This window comes from Tursiops truncatus, chromosome 20 (assembly GCF_011762595.2).
Source record: "Tursiops truncatus isolate mTurTru1 chromosome 20, mTurTru1.mat.Y, whole genome shotgun sequence".
Taxonomy (NCBI): domain Eukaryota; kingdom Metazoa; phylum Chordata; class Mammalia; order Artiodactyla; family Delphinidae; genus Tursiops; species Tursiops truncatus.
This window is the reverse complement of record NC_047053.1, coordinates 9,949,915-9,962,019: the sequence shown is the minus strand read 5'-3', so window position 1 is coordinate 9,962,019 and position 12,105 is coordinate 9,949,915. Positions and strand designations below refer to the sequence as shown.

The window sequence follows — 12,105 nt, the reverse complement described above, 5'->3', positions numbered from 1 at the left end:
GTAGATGCTTTAAATGCTGTCTCAGCAAGATTTATAAGAAAGGAATTTGAAGGAAAGAAGAGCAAAGAGTGTTAAGATAGGTTTTCCTTTAGAAGCTTTTTCATCCAGGTTTTGGGAAATTGCTGTCTTTATTTTAGCACCACTCCCGTTGCTGAGAGATTTTTCACCAGTTCTACCTCTCTGACTCTAAAGCATGCTGCCTGGTATCCGAGTGAGATGCTGGACCCCCACATAGTGCTGTTAACATCAGACAATGTAATAAGGTACATTTTTTTCTTACAGCTTTGTGAGTGGGAAGATTCTCTTTCTGGTTGCCAGTTAATAGCTCAGAGTACCACTAAATGGGTCAGTAGATGTTGGAAAGCTTTATCTGATGGCTGTCGTTACCCATTCTCAATCGTGTAAGAATCGTCCAGCTGCCCTAACTTACGTGCCTTAATTACTGTTATTCCCTCTCAACTGGTCCTACCTCCAGTCTCTACTTTCCCAATCTGACCTATTAAGATAATCTCCCTAAAGCTGTTTTCACTGTGTCACTCTTTTGGAGGTAATGTAGCATAGGGGAAAGATAATTTAATTGGGAATTGAGAGATTTGAGTTCTTGTCCCAGTGCCACTTCTGTCTTTGGGATGTTAAAAACTTGGGCACCTCAGTTTCCAGTTTGTCAAATGAGCAGGTTTCATCTGATCATTTACTAAAGCCCCTTCCAGGTTTTGCATTGTATGATTAAATGCCCTAATCCTACAGAGATCTCTATTATCAGTTAACTTTCTGTATCTGCCTTATGTAAAAAGTTTGTTGGGGAGACTGACTGATGTACAGATACCTGCAGTTTTATTTTTTCTAATCACTGCTTTGACTGTGCTCTACCAAATCTTCTTTTACTGCTGAATGGTTGATCCTTTAAGGGCTTCTTACACAGATCTCGTAGATTTCTGGTTACTTTTAGTTATTAAAACTTAGTCTGTTCAGTTTAAAACTCTGATCTCAAATCCACTTCAAAACTATATCCTGGTCCTATCACAGGTCAGACCTTGAGGGATCTGAAATGAGTGGGGAGGGCATGATCTGCTCTTTGACTCTTCTTTCTACCCAAGCACCTTGAGGTAGGGGGTGAAGTGTAAGGCGGAGAGCTGTTCCTCCTTCCTCTGGGTCTGACTCCTCAATGGTGGGGTAAAGAGAGTGTGCTAGCTGAGGCATACATCCTACCTAACTGGTTGTCCATCAGTGGAGGGCAGGGGCATATCCCTCCTGGTTTAATCTAGTTCCCTCAGCTGCTAGTGGCCTCCATTGATGTGATCGTCTCTGCATAGATGGGTGTGTGGTTTTTTCAGGGGCAGTGTTTGGCCTTCAGCTCCCTCCATCACTCAGGAGCTCTGTTTCCCATTGGCTCTACCAACTGTCCATGCCCTGAACCCTCTGATGGAATATCCCTAAACTTGGTATCTCCTGCCTTCTCGACCTAACCGTTGTGGTTTTTCGTATGGAGCCATGGTAACTGCCAAGGTCTTCTTCCCTGCCCTCCAAGGGCTACAGAACTGGGCATACTACACTATAGTCCTTTCTTATGTTGTCCCAGCCTACCTCCTTCAGAAATTTCCATACTTGGAGTAGATACCATAGAGTGTTCTCATGCCCCCAACCCTAGGATATGACATGTCAGAATCACCCAAGAATTCCCTTGCCTTGGTGGCCTGTAGTTTTTGACAACACATCTGGCATTCAGCTAGAAAATGAGATACCCGTTTCCCCTTATTACAGGTACCCCTAAATCTGGCTGGTTCTTTTAGGGCCTTTCCTACCCACCCATTTGGTTCTGCAGTTGGGGGTAAAGAAAGAAGGAGGACCCTCACATTCCAGACATCGTACCATACTCTTAAGGACTCTTGACACCTTCTGTCTTTTGTAAGCTGGAAAAGGAGATTGTGAGGAGATAGTGTAGGTCTAGGTCTTCCTCACATTAAGCCCTAAAGGAGGTATCTGGCCTCAGTTATTAAAGATTCCTTTTAAAATATTGGGTATTTAACACTTCTCTTTTCCTAAGCTTTGACCCTATTGACAGTTTCAGGGCAACAAGAAATTCCCACTCACTGCCCTGTTGCATTTACTTTTCCTTTCACTGTTCTGCATTACAATTTATAGGACTTATTTGTATTTTGAAGTCAGTAATGCTTGTAGGCAGCTAGGAAGACCACAATGAATGGTGTGTTCAATTGGATCGAATGTTCATTAAAAACATTTATTAAATGACATTCTATTGATAATGGAACAAACTAAGTTTAAAAATTCTTTGTGGGATCAGACAAAATAAGTGATTAACTTGATAAAGACTTTAAGAGGGATTTGCATTTCTAATAATGATATTACTGGCCTTTAAAATTTTTTTTCTCCTTTTAACAATAGCCATATGTGCTGTGAAAAATTTTTATTATTATTATTATTATTTTAGCCACGCTGTGTGGCTTGCGGGATCTTAGTTCCCCGGCCAGGGATCGAACCTGGGTCCCTGGCAGTGAGAATGCAGAGTGCTAGCCACTGGACCACCAGGGAATTCCCCCCAAATTTATTTTAAATTAAAATGATTTTGGTAAAAAAAATTCTTTTAGTTTTATACTAACCTCTTGAGAAAGGAGGGAAGACATTGTGTCTTTATATAACACAAATATGCACAAATTGCAGGCTAAAAGTCACCCACGGTCATACCAGCTGGCCAGTGAGAAATGGTTTCTTCCCTGATGAGATTGGGTTCCTCATAGGCAGAGACAGATGGGTATAACTGGAGGGAAGCTGGCAAACGTAGAGGCAGTAGTGAGATGATTAGACAAGGTGAATATGGCTAAGGACTGAGGTGTGGTGGTTGGGGAAGGCTGATGAGGCATTTTGCTTAGAGTAGAGAACATTTCTTCATGCCCCAGGGAAACCTTCCTCTTATCTTGTTATGGAACAAATGAAGTAGGCTACTTTGTCAGTAACAGCAAGATCTTTGGCAGATGGTTGTGATAACTGGTAGGAAAATTCTCAGAAACTGACTAGATGGAAAGGAAAGAGGAACTTTGGGAAATGAAAAAGAATTTTAAGTACTGGCTTTCTTCTCTTTTGATTGCTAGGATTTACTCTCTACGTGAGCCCCAGACACCCACTAAGGTCATTGTACTTTCAGAAGCAGAAGAGGAAAGTCTAATACTCAATAAAGGGTAAGTTTTTATTTGTGTCATGAAATTTTTAAAAATTAGTTTATCGGGATTATAAATGCAATTTTAGCAGATTGCAAGATTTTCCAAAGGTGCCTTTAGCATGCTTTCTGGTAATGTGAGAAATAAACAAAAATAGGCGATATGAATATGTAACGAGAAGTTACAAATCTGAATGTCACTATAACTACTAACTTGGTCTTTTTTCAAGAAAGTTCAAAAATGTGAATAGCTGAAATTTATTCCCTGTTGTATCTTGAATAAGAGAATGAATTATAATATTGCAAAGTTACAGCAAAGGTGGAAGGTGAGAGTGTTGGGCTGGAGGCTTGCCAGCTGTTCACTCAGTGTGGATGGGCAGATTGCTGGACCCCCGGCACCTAGTACCCCAGAAGCTGGAGCAGAACGTAGAGAGCCCTTCTGATTCTCCTGTGACCCTGGCTTCTTTTATGTTTTCTTACCCACTACAGGGGCAAGCTCCTGGCTACTTTGACCACTAACAGAATCACCCTTTGAACTTACAAACCCCATTCCTCTGGCCTCTTGATCAGTCTTTCCGGTGATTACCACACATGATCACCCACAGTGTGTGCATGTAGAGAGAAGCCTTTAGTAGCAGTATTTCTGGAAGTTCCATTTAGTTCTTTTCATGTCTCCATGATGGTCCTATCTAATAATCTTTATTTTTGTTTTTCTAACCGTTATTCCTTTGAATATTTTATATACAGCTATTCTGTATGTGACAGTTTCAATATCTGAAGCCCTGGGGAGGTGGGGATCTAAATCTGTGTGTTCTTCCTCCTGCCCCATGATCATGGTCGCTTCGTCCTGTGATTGCTGATCTCTCGTTGTGAACTTATGTTTACTTGATCTTAATGTTTTGAAATGTTGAGAGCCTGAGTTGGGGGTGTGTTCCTCCAGAGAGAAATTTCATCTGCTTCTGCTAGGAGTCAGAGGTTGCCACCAGCCTGGAGACCACTTTAATTCTCTTTAATAGTCCCACAACTGAAAGTTTCAGTCAAATGATTTTAATGTCTTATAGCACCAGCTCGTTAACCTCACATCCAGCCATCTCCACAGTGGGGAAATACCTGCCTCTGCGAGTTGATAGGTCCTGTTCTGGTGTCGGCAGTGAGTTTCCATTGCTTTCCAACCTCCTTTGCCAGGCACCCTGTCCAGATGAGAGGCCGTAGAGCAAACGCAGTAGTTAAGAGCTTTGGCTCTGGCGTCAACACCTGGTGGGTTCCAGTCTCAGCTCTGCCGCTTGTCAGCTGTGGCGTCTGGGCAGGTTATTCAGTTGCACTAAGCGTCATTTCCATGACTGTATATTCCATGAATATGAAAAGTAGTGACCACTTAATTGGATTATTGTACAGAATAAATGAGATCATGCATAAAAAGTGCTTAGAATGGCACAGAGTAAGTACTCATTAATTGATACCTACTACCATTATTAGAAATATTACTATATTTATTAAGTTCCAGTTAAGTTTGGATGGCTTGGTATTTAAGTCTCTTTGAAATAACTGCTTTGTCTTTTTGTTTCCATTCATTGTCTTAATTTTTTAGTTTAACTCAGGCAGTTCTTTTATTCTGGATTTTGGGATTCCTCATTTTTTGCCTCCTGAAACCATATACCTTTCCATGTGATAAAGAAACTAAGATATATGGTACCTATAACAGCTTGGAATGATGCTGACTTTCTCAGCTATATGAAACTGTGGTTTTATTTTAACCATATTCATTAACCTTGTGTTAAACTGGAATCTTTTTGAATAACAAACTAAATTTTAAAATACAAAACAGCATGTTTTATCATTTTGTCTTTCCTGATTATAAAGGTAATGTAAATTTGTTGCGGAAAATTGGGAAAACTAAGAAAAGTATTAAGAAGAAAATGAAGTATTTTAAAATTTCCTGTAGTCTGTCCTCAGCATAGCCATCAGAGTGCTACTTTTCGGTATAAATCAGCTCATTCTGCTTCCCTGCTCTCCGCACTCCATTGATTTCTGCCCGCTGACTGCAGCCCTCCAGCTCAGTCCTCCCAGGCTCTGAGCTCCAGCCACTCAGCCTCCTTGCCATTCCTCAGACACTCCTGCCACCGCCCTCCTTGGTCTTTGCCTGTGTCCTTCCTTCTGCCTGAACTGCTCCTTCTCTACGTGACCACAGACTCGCTCCCTTACTTCTTTCAAATCTTTGCTCAAATAGCACCTTATCAGAGTCTTTCCCAGATCACCTAAAGCAGCACCTCCATCAGTACTCTCTTCCCCTGCTTTATTTTTCTTCATAACGTCATATTCTGGCTCTGTGTTATGTGGTTGGCTTCTCTGTGGACGTCTCTCTCGTTAGAGGGGGGCCTTTGTTCAAGTCACTGATGTTTCCCAGAACCACAGGCACTGAGTGCTTAGTAATATTTAGTAGATATTCGTGGACTGAATGCCTCCTGTTGCTTAGAGATAACTCGATATCTTTATGTGTTTTCTTCCTGTTTCTTTTCTGTGTTTATGCATGTCTGTATGTGTGTATTTTTACTGTTTGTGTGATTGTATATTTCAACTTTACATAATTTTATGGCCTACTTTCATTGAATTTTATGAGAATTTTCCAATGTTGTTTAACATTCTTCATTATCACAATTTTTTGTCTTATCACTCCATTGAATACAAATTCAATCCCCACCTGCTGTTATTGGACATTTTATTTCTGTTTTCGTTTCCAACCAGTTGGTTTTAAAATCTCTTTTCAGAAGGGCCTACACCGCATCTCTAGGAGAGACAGCAGTTGCATTTGACTTTGGGCCGTTGTCAGCAGTCCCGAAGAACATATTTGGACAAAAAGGCAAAGATGAAGTATTGGCTTACCCCCTGTACATCTTGTATGAGAATGGGGAGACTTTCCTTACATATGTTAGTCTGTTGCACAGGTAAGCTGAGGAGGTAACCCACCTGAAATGAAAGCCCAGCTTGTGCTCCAGTATAGATTGTCATGGTTGCACTTGGGGTCCGTGTTTTTGAGTTTCTGGAAGTATTGCAGCCTTTCAAGGCTGGCTTGCATATTTTGAAGAGAAAGTTGATACAGATCATTTGACTTTTCATTTCCTCGTATTATTTGGGTAAGTTCTATAGAATTCGTGGATAATCACTTAAGATAAGACTGGATTTGTGTTCACAAAGGATAGTCAATCAAAAAAGTATTTACAGATGGTCCCCAACTTAGTCAGACTTATGATTTTACGATGGTGCAAAACCAGTATGCATTCAGTAGAAACTGTACTTTAAATTTTTAATTTTGATCTTTTCCTGCGCTAGGGATATTCAGTTGATACTGTCTTGTGATGCTGGGCAGTTAGCACAGCTTCCAGTCAGCCACACGATCACAAGGGTAAACAACTGATATACTTACAGCCATTCTGTTTTTCACTTTCAGTACAGTATTCAATAACTTCCATGAGATATTCAACACTTTATTATAAAATAGGCTTTGTGTTAGATGATTTTGCCCAACTGTAGGCTAATGTAAGTGTTCTGAGCACATTTAAGGTAAGCTAGGCTAAGCTATGATGTTTGGTAGGTAAGTTGTATTAAATGTATTTTCAACTTAAAATATTGTCAACTTAACAATGGGTTTATTGGGACGTAACCCCGCTGTAAGTCAAGGAAGATCTGTATCATGTATCTTATGTGAACAAGGCACCATGGGGATGGTTAGACATGGTTATCTGGTATCTTATGTCCCAGTTGTGGGGAAAAGACATACATAACCATGGAAAGATAATGACTCGTACTGCATTAGTGGCGCATAATAAGAACCCAGAGGAAGGAGAGATGATTCTGACTGAAGAAGTTAAGGAAATTTTCATAGAGAAGGACTGATGTCATATGAGACTTAAGGCTTTAAAGCAGGATTAAATGAAGCATCAAGGAAGGGTAAGACCATTTTAGTCACAAGAGCAGCATGAAGTCAAGTATGAAAACAGGCAAGTGCAAATGTTGTTTAAGGTCCAATGATTAGACACTTGGGGCTGGAGCAGAAGATTCAGGTAGGGAGCGTCTAGTGATAAAGCTGGAAGCTCCTGTCCAGGGAAAATGTGGTGGAGTTAAATACCTAGTTAAGGGATGTGGAGTCTTTTCTGTAGGAATAGGTTAGTAGGAATCCAGTGATGGTTTCTAAACAGGAGAAGGATAAAACAATTGGTTAGGAAAGGGACTGGGGCAGAGAGACTTTTAAAGGAACTTCCAAATTTTAGTTTAAGGTCTGTAAGAGTTTGAACTAGGGTGGTAATACAAGGGAGAAATGAACATAGTACATACTACAAAGGAAGGATCAATAAGACTTTGTTGCTGTTTGGTTAAGGGAGTGAGCCATTAACAGAAATAATGAGGTCAGGAAGGGCAACTAATTTGGAAATATTCCATGGACATTTGGAAATACAGGACTAGAGAGAAAATACAGGTAAAATGAAGAAATAAGAATCATCTGTTATGGTGAGAGTTAGAATCAATAGAGGATAAGAATTTTGGGAAAGTTTGTAACTAGAGAGGCATACGGCCCGAATCTGAACATTGTAATTTATTTATTTATAAATCAACAGATATTTATTCAGGACTCACTCTGTGGCAAAATATGGGAATACAAGGTTGAAGGCAGAGTCCCTGCTATGTGGTTCCTTGTCTACCAGAAAGGCCTATGACAAACCAAAACTGTAGTACAACATGATGTGCTGAAGGCATCACAGGGTGCTCTGGGAGTGGGACAGAGTAAGTGCTTAGGCTGCCTGTCTCGGAGGACTCAGAAGATGGTAACACAGAAGCTTGGACCTGAAGGATTCACTAGGTAGAAATGGGAGTGGAAGTGAACCCAGGAGAGAGAAGAGAGGATGCAAAATGAAAAAGATAATTAAGAAAGATGAAAGAGCTTTATAGATGGCAGAATGATGAGGATTCGCTGTCAGTCCTGTTCTCCTGGACAGAAATGTTCTCTGCCTTTCACACATGGTCTCTCTCGGGAGGCTTTTGTGGTAACATTATTACCCTCCCTTACCCTTCCTCCCCAAACTACTTGGCCCTTATTTGCCCACATTATCTACCTAGTAACCTTAGCCCACAACCTGAAAGTCATCTTCTACATCCTCATAAGTCCAGTCTGGTCCCAAAATTCTATTGATTTTACCATGAAAATTTCTTGAATGTATATACCCATCTCTATTCCCCTGTCCTTGCTTCAGACCCTCATCATCTTCTGCCTGGATCGTTCTTCTCTTAACTAGTTGCCTTGAATCCCGTTTTGGTCCCCTCTTTGTCATCCTCCTCACTACCATCTGATTAATCTTAGTAAAGTGAAACTCTATCACTCTTGATTTAAACCTCTAGTGACACACTGTCACCCAGCGGAGAGACTCTGAGCACGTTAACATGGCATATGAGACTGTCTGCTTCAAAAGCCAGCCCAGCTACTGTTCTGTTGCCTTAGACTTTGCACTTCGCCTCCCATTATACCAAGCTAAGTTTCCTTCCTGTCAATTCCTCGCCTTTCATTCCTCCAGAACTGGATATATGCTGCTCCCTAGCTTGGAATGCTCACCATCCCTTCCCAGAATATGCTGTTCCCATTGATTTTTTTTTTTTTTCTTTTTGCGGTACGTGGGCCTCTCACTGCTGTGGCCTCTCCCGTTGCGGAGCACAGGCTCCGAATGCGCAGGCCCAGCGGCCATGGCTCACAGGCCCAGCCTCTCTGCGGCATGTGGGATCCTCCCAGACCGGGGCACGAACCCGCGTCCCCTGCATTGGCAGGCGGACTCTCAACCACTGCGCCACCAGGGAAGCCCGATCTTACTTATTTTGGATACCTTTCTTACATATCTCACTTGCTTTGTACCTTTCAGTGTTGCTTTGTACCCTGTAAATCCTTGCATTGTTACAGATGTTATAGTAATTCTAGTTAAATGTCTGCTTCCCCAGCTAAACCATTACTTCCTTGGGGGTGTTATCCAGCACTCAGTAAGTGTATTTGCCTAATCCAATTAAATAGTGGGTCTGAAGATAAGCTGCACTTCAGAATAAAAGTTTTTGGGAGTCATCAGAATACAGGTAATGGTTAAAACCAGGCATAGTTAATAGGCTCTTTTTTTAAAAAATAAATTTATTTATTTATTTTTGGATGTGTTGGGTCTTCGTTGCTGTGCATGGGCTTTCTCTAGTTGTGGCGAGCGGGGGCTACTCTTCGTTGTGGTGCGCGGGCTTCTCATTGCAGTGGCTTCTCTTGTTGCGGAGCATGGGCTCTAGGCACGCGGGCTTCAGTAGTTGTGGCGCGTGGCCTCAGTAATTGTGGTTCACCGGCTCTAGAGCGCAGGCTCAGTAGTTGTGGCGCACGGGCTTAGTTGCTTGCTCTGTGGCATGTGGGATCTTCCCGGACCAGGGCTCCAACCCGTGCCCCCTGCATTGGCAAGTGGATTCTTAACCACTGCGCCACCAGGGAAGTCCTGATATGCTCTTATATAAGTGTGTATTTTGAAAAGAGAAGAAGGTTTACAATGGAATCCGAGAAAGCGCAAATATTTAAGAGGCAGAAATTAGGAAAGGGTATTAGAAAGGTGTGTTCAGAGAGGTAGGAAGAGAAAACTAGGAGAAAGAATGTACAGATGTTAAGGGTATTACGAAGCAATCATTGTTAACCAGTTATAAATGCTGCACCAGCTCGAGATAAGGGCCTTTTTTGCATTTAGCAACTAGAATCTCAATGGTGACCTCTGCCAGAGAGTAGCTTCTACTGGAGTGGTGAAGGCATAAACCACAGTAAATTTAGGGCAGGATCTTTCAAACTCTGCACTATTGACATTTTGAGCCGAATCATTCTTTGTTGTAGGGGACTGCCCTGTGGGGCAGTGTTTAGCAGCATCTCTGGCCTCTAGACACCAGTAACTTCTCCCCCTCCTCCCAGTGGTGGCAACCAAAAATGTCATCAGACACATGCCAGTGTCCCCTTGGGGGCAAAATTATGTCCAGTTGAGAAGTACCAAAGAGGTGGGAATTGAGTGGGAAAATGAAAAAGTGGAGACATTGGGAATATACTATATTTTGAATTAGTGTATGATAGCTGGGGAAAGAAAAGTCAAAAAAAGTTCTTAAGTGATGAGCATGGTTGTCTGCTATCAACATTTTCCAAGTATGTTTTCACTCTTTCTTTAGCCCTGGGAGTGTAGGAAAGCTGTTAGGCCCACTGCCCATGCATCCTGCAGCTGAAGATAACTATGGTTATGATGCGTGTGCTGTACTCTGCTTACCATGTGTCCCCAACATCTTGGTGATTGCTACTGAATCAGGAATGCTGTATCACTGTGTTGTGCTGGAAGGGGAAGAAGAAGACGACCAAACAGTAAGTCGGGCTGCTGTGGGCATATTTGTATCTCCAACACCAGGGATAGTTCCTGGACCACTATGAATGTTTCGTATATGAGGAATTTTATAGTTTCTATTTGGCACTTATGTGTATTTTGAAAACTTACTTAACACTTAAAAGTAATTGAAGCCCACTTTAAAAACTTAAATTGAAGGAAGTTAAAATGCACCCAGGTTACTTGGTCCAGCGACCTATATATTTCTTTCTGAACTCTGTATTGCCACCTTTGGTGATAGGTATAAAGAACCTTTGAATCACTGAATTGGCTCTTCTCTAAACTTGTTTATTTACAACTTCCTAAAAAAAGAGAGGCCTTTTTTTCACTTTTAAGAATAACAAGGCACTATTGGAATAGAGGGTGGAATTAAGAGTTTGAAAGCACTATTTGATTCAGCTTTTTGCTTCTGTTTTTAGTTGTGTACATTTTCAAAGCAACATGAAACACTAAAATTACAGTGCTTTTTTTTCAGTCAGAGAAGTCCTGGGATTCCAGGGCAGACCTCATTCCTTCTCTGTATGTGTTTGAGTGTGTGGAGTTGGAGCTTGCCCTGAAACTGGCATCTGGAGAGGACGAGCCCTTTGATTCTGACTTTTCTTGTCCAATCAAACTTCACAGAGGTAAAGTTTTCACTAAAATTAGTTCTTTTATTTCATTATATTTGTACTAAGATTATCACAGGGTATTCCTGTGTAATTTATTTTTTCTGTAGTTCCAGCCTTTAAAAAGTTGACTGGGTTCTTTTGGCCTTTCAGTTACAACATTGCACTGTAGGTCCAAGAAAGACTAAGCAAATTCCCTAAGTTTTAGGATAGTGGTCTTCAGTCTGGATCCACTCAGATTTATAATAGTGACTTTTTCCTGGTCCAATCAAAAGGAGATTTCATGATTCAAATTCTTAAATGTATGCAAACTTTAATAAACTTTTAAAATAACTTTAAAAATAAAATTATACTGGTATTAAAGTATCTCTTTAAAATATCTTTCTTCATTTTAGAACATACTGTTATACCCAGGCCCATTTGAATGTTTCCTTTTTTTCTTTTTTCCTTTTGCTTTAACTTACCTGGGTTGGCACCAGATCCTTCTGGCAACTTATATCTGTTCATCTAGGGCGCTCTTGGATAAACTGCTGAGACTATCAAAGAATGTGTTCTGTGTGTTGTCCAGACTCAGCATGGCTCAGTGGAAGGAGTTTGTAACTAGGAGTCTGGAGTGTCCTAGGTTTTCGTTAGAGCTCTAACATTAATAGGCTCTGTAGTATCGGACATTTATTCAACTTCTCACATAAAGATAATAGAGATAACATCAGATGATCTCTAAGGTCCCTTCTGACATAAAAATCCTATAATCCTATTTGCCCCTCAACAGTTTCTCAGAGTCTCCTCTAGGATCTAGTCTTCCTCCCTGTGAAGAATGAGGAACAAAAGCTCACTCAGTCTGGAATAATTGGGTGTACCTTTCATAGTTTTCGTCTCTCCAGTCCAGAGAAAGGGAGTTCAATCTTGTAGCAGCCTGACT

General features: G+C 41.1%; 1 protein-coding gene across 2 annotated transcripts in view; it reads left to right on the top strand.

Moving 5' to 3' along the window:
* The window catches only part of NUP88 (nucleoporin 88), a 30,377-nt gene that overhangs the window by 4,191 nt on the left and 14,081 nt on the right, over nucleotides 1-12,105 (top strand). Inside the window, exons 4-8 of one of the 2 annotated variants that reach the window (XM_073797802.1) lie at nucleotides 138-263; nucleotides 3,108-3,194; nucleotides 5,941-6,114; nucleotides 10,376-10,562; nucleotides 11,057-11,204. In XM_073797802.1, coding sequence (XP_073653903.1) covers nucleotides 138-263; nucleotides 3,108-3,194; nucleotides 5,941-6,114; nucleotides 10,376-10,562; nucleotides 11,057-11,204 — 722 coding nt within the window. Of the gene's footprint in view, nucleotides 1-137; nucleotides 264-3,107; nucleotides 3,195-5,937; nucleotides 6,115-10,375; nucleotides 10,563-11,056; nucleotides 11,205-12,105 lie in introns of both variants that reach the window. The other variant, XM_004319042.4, reaches the window with a different exon arrangement.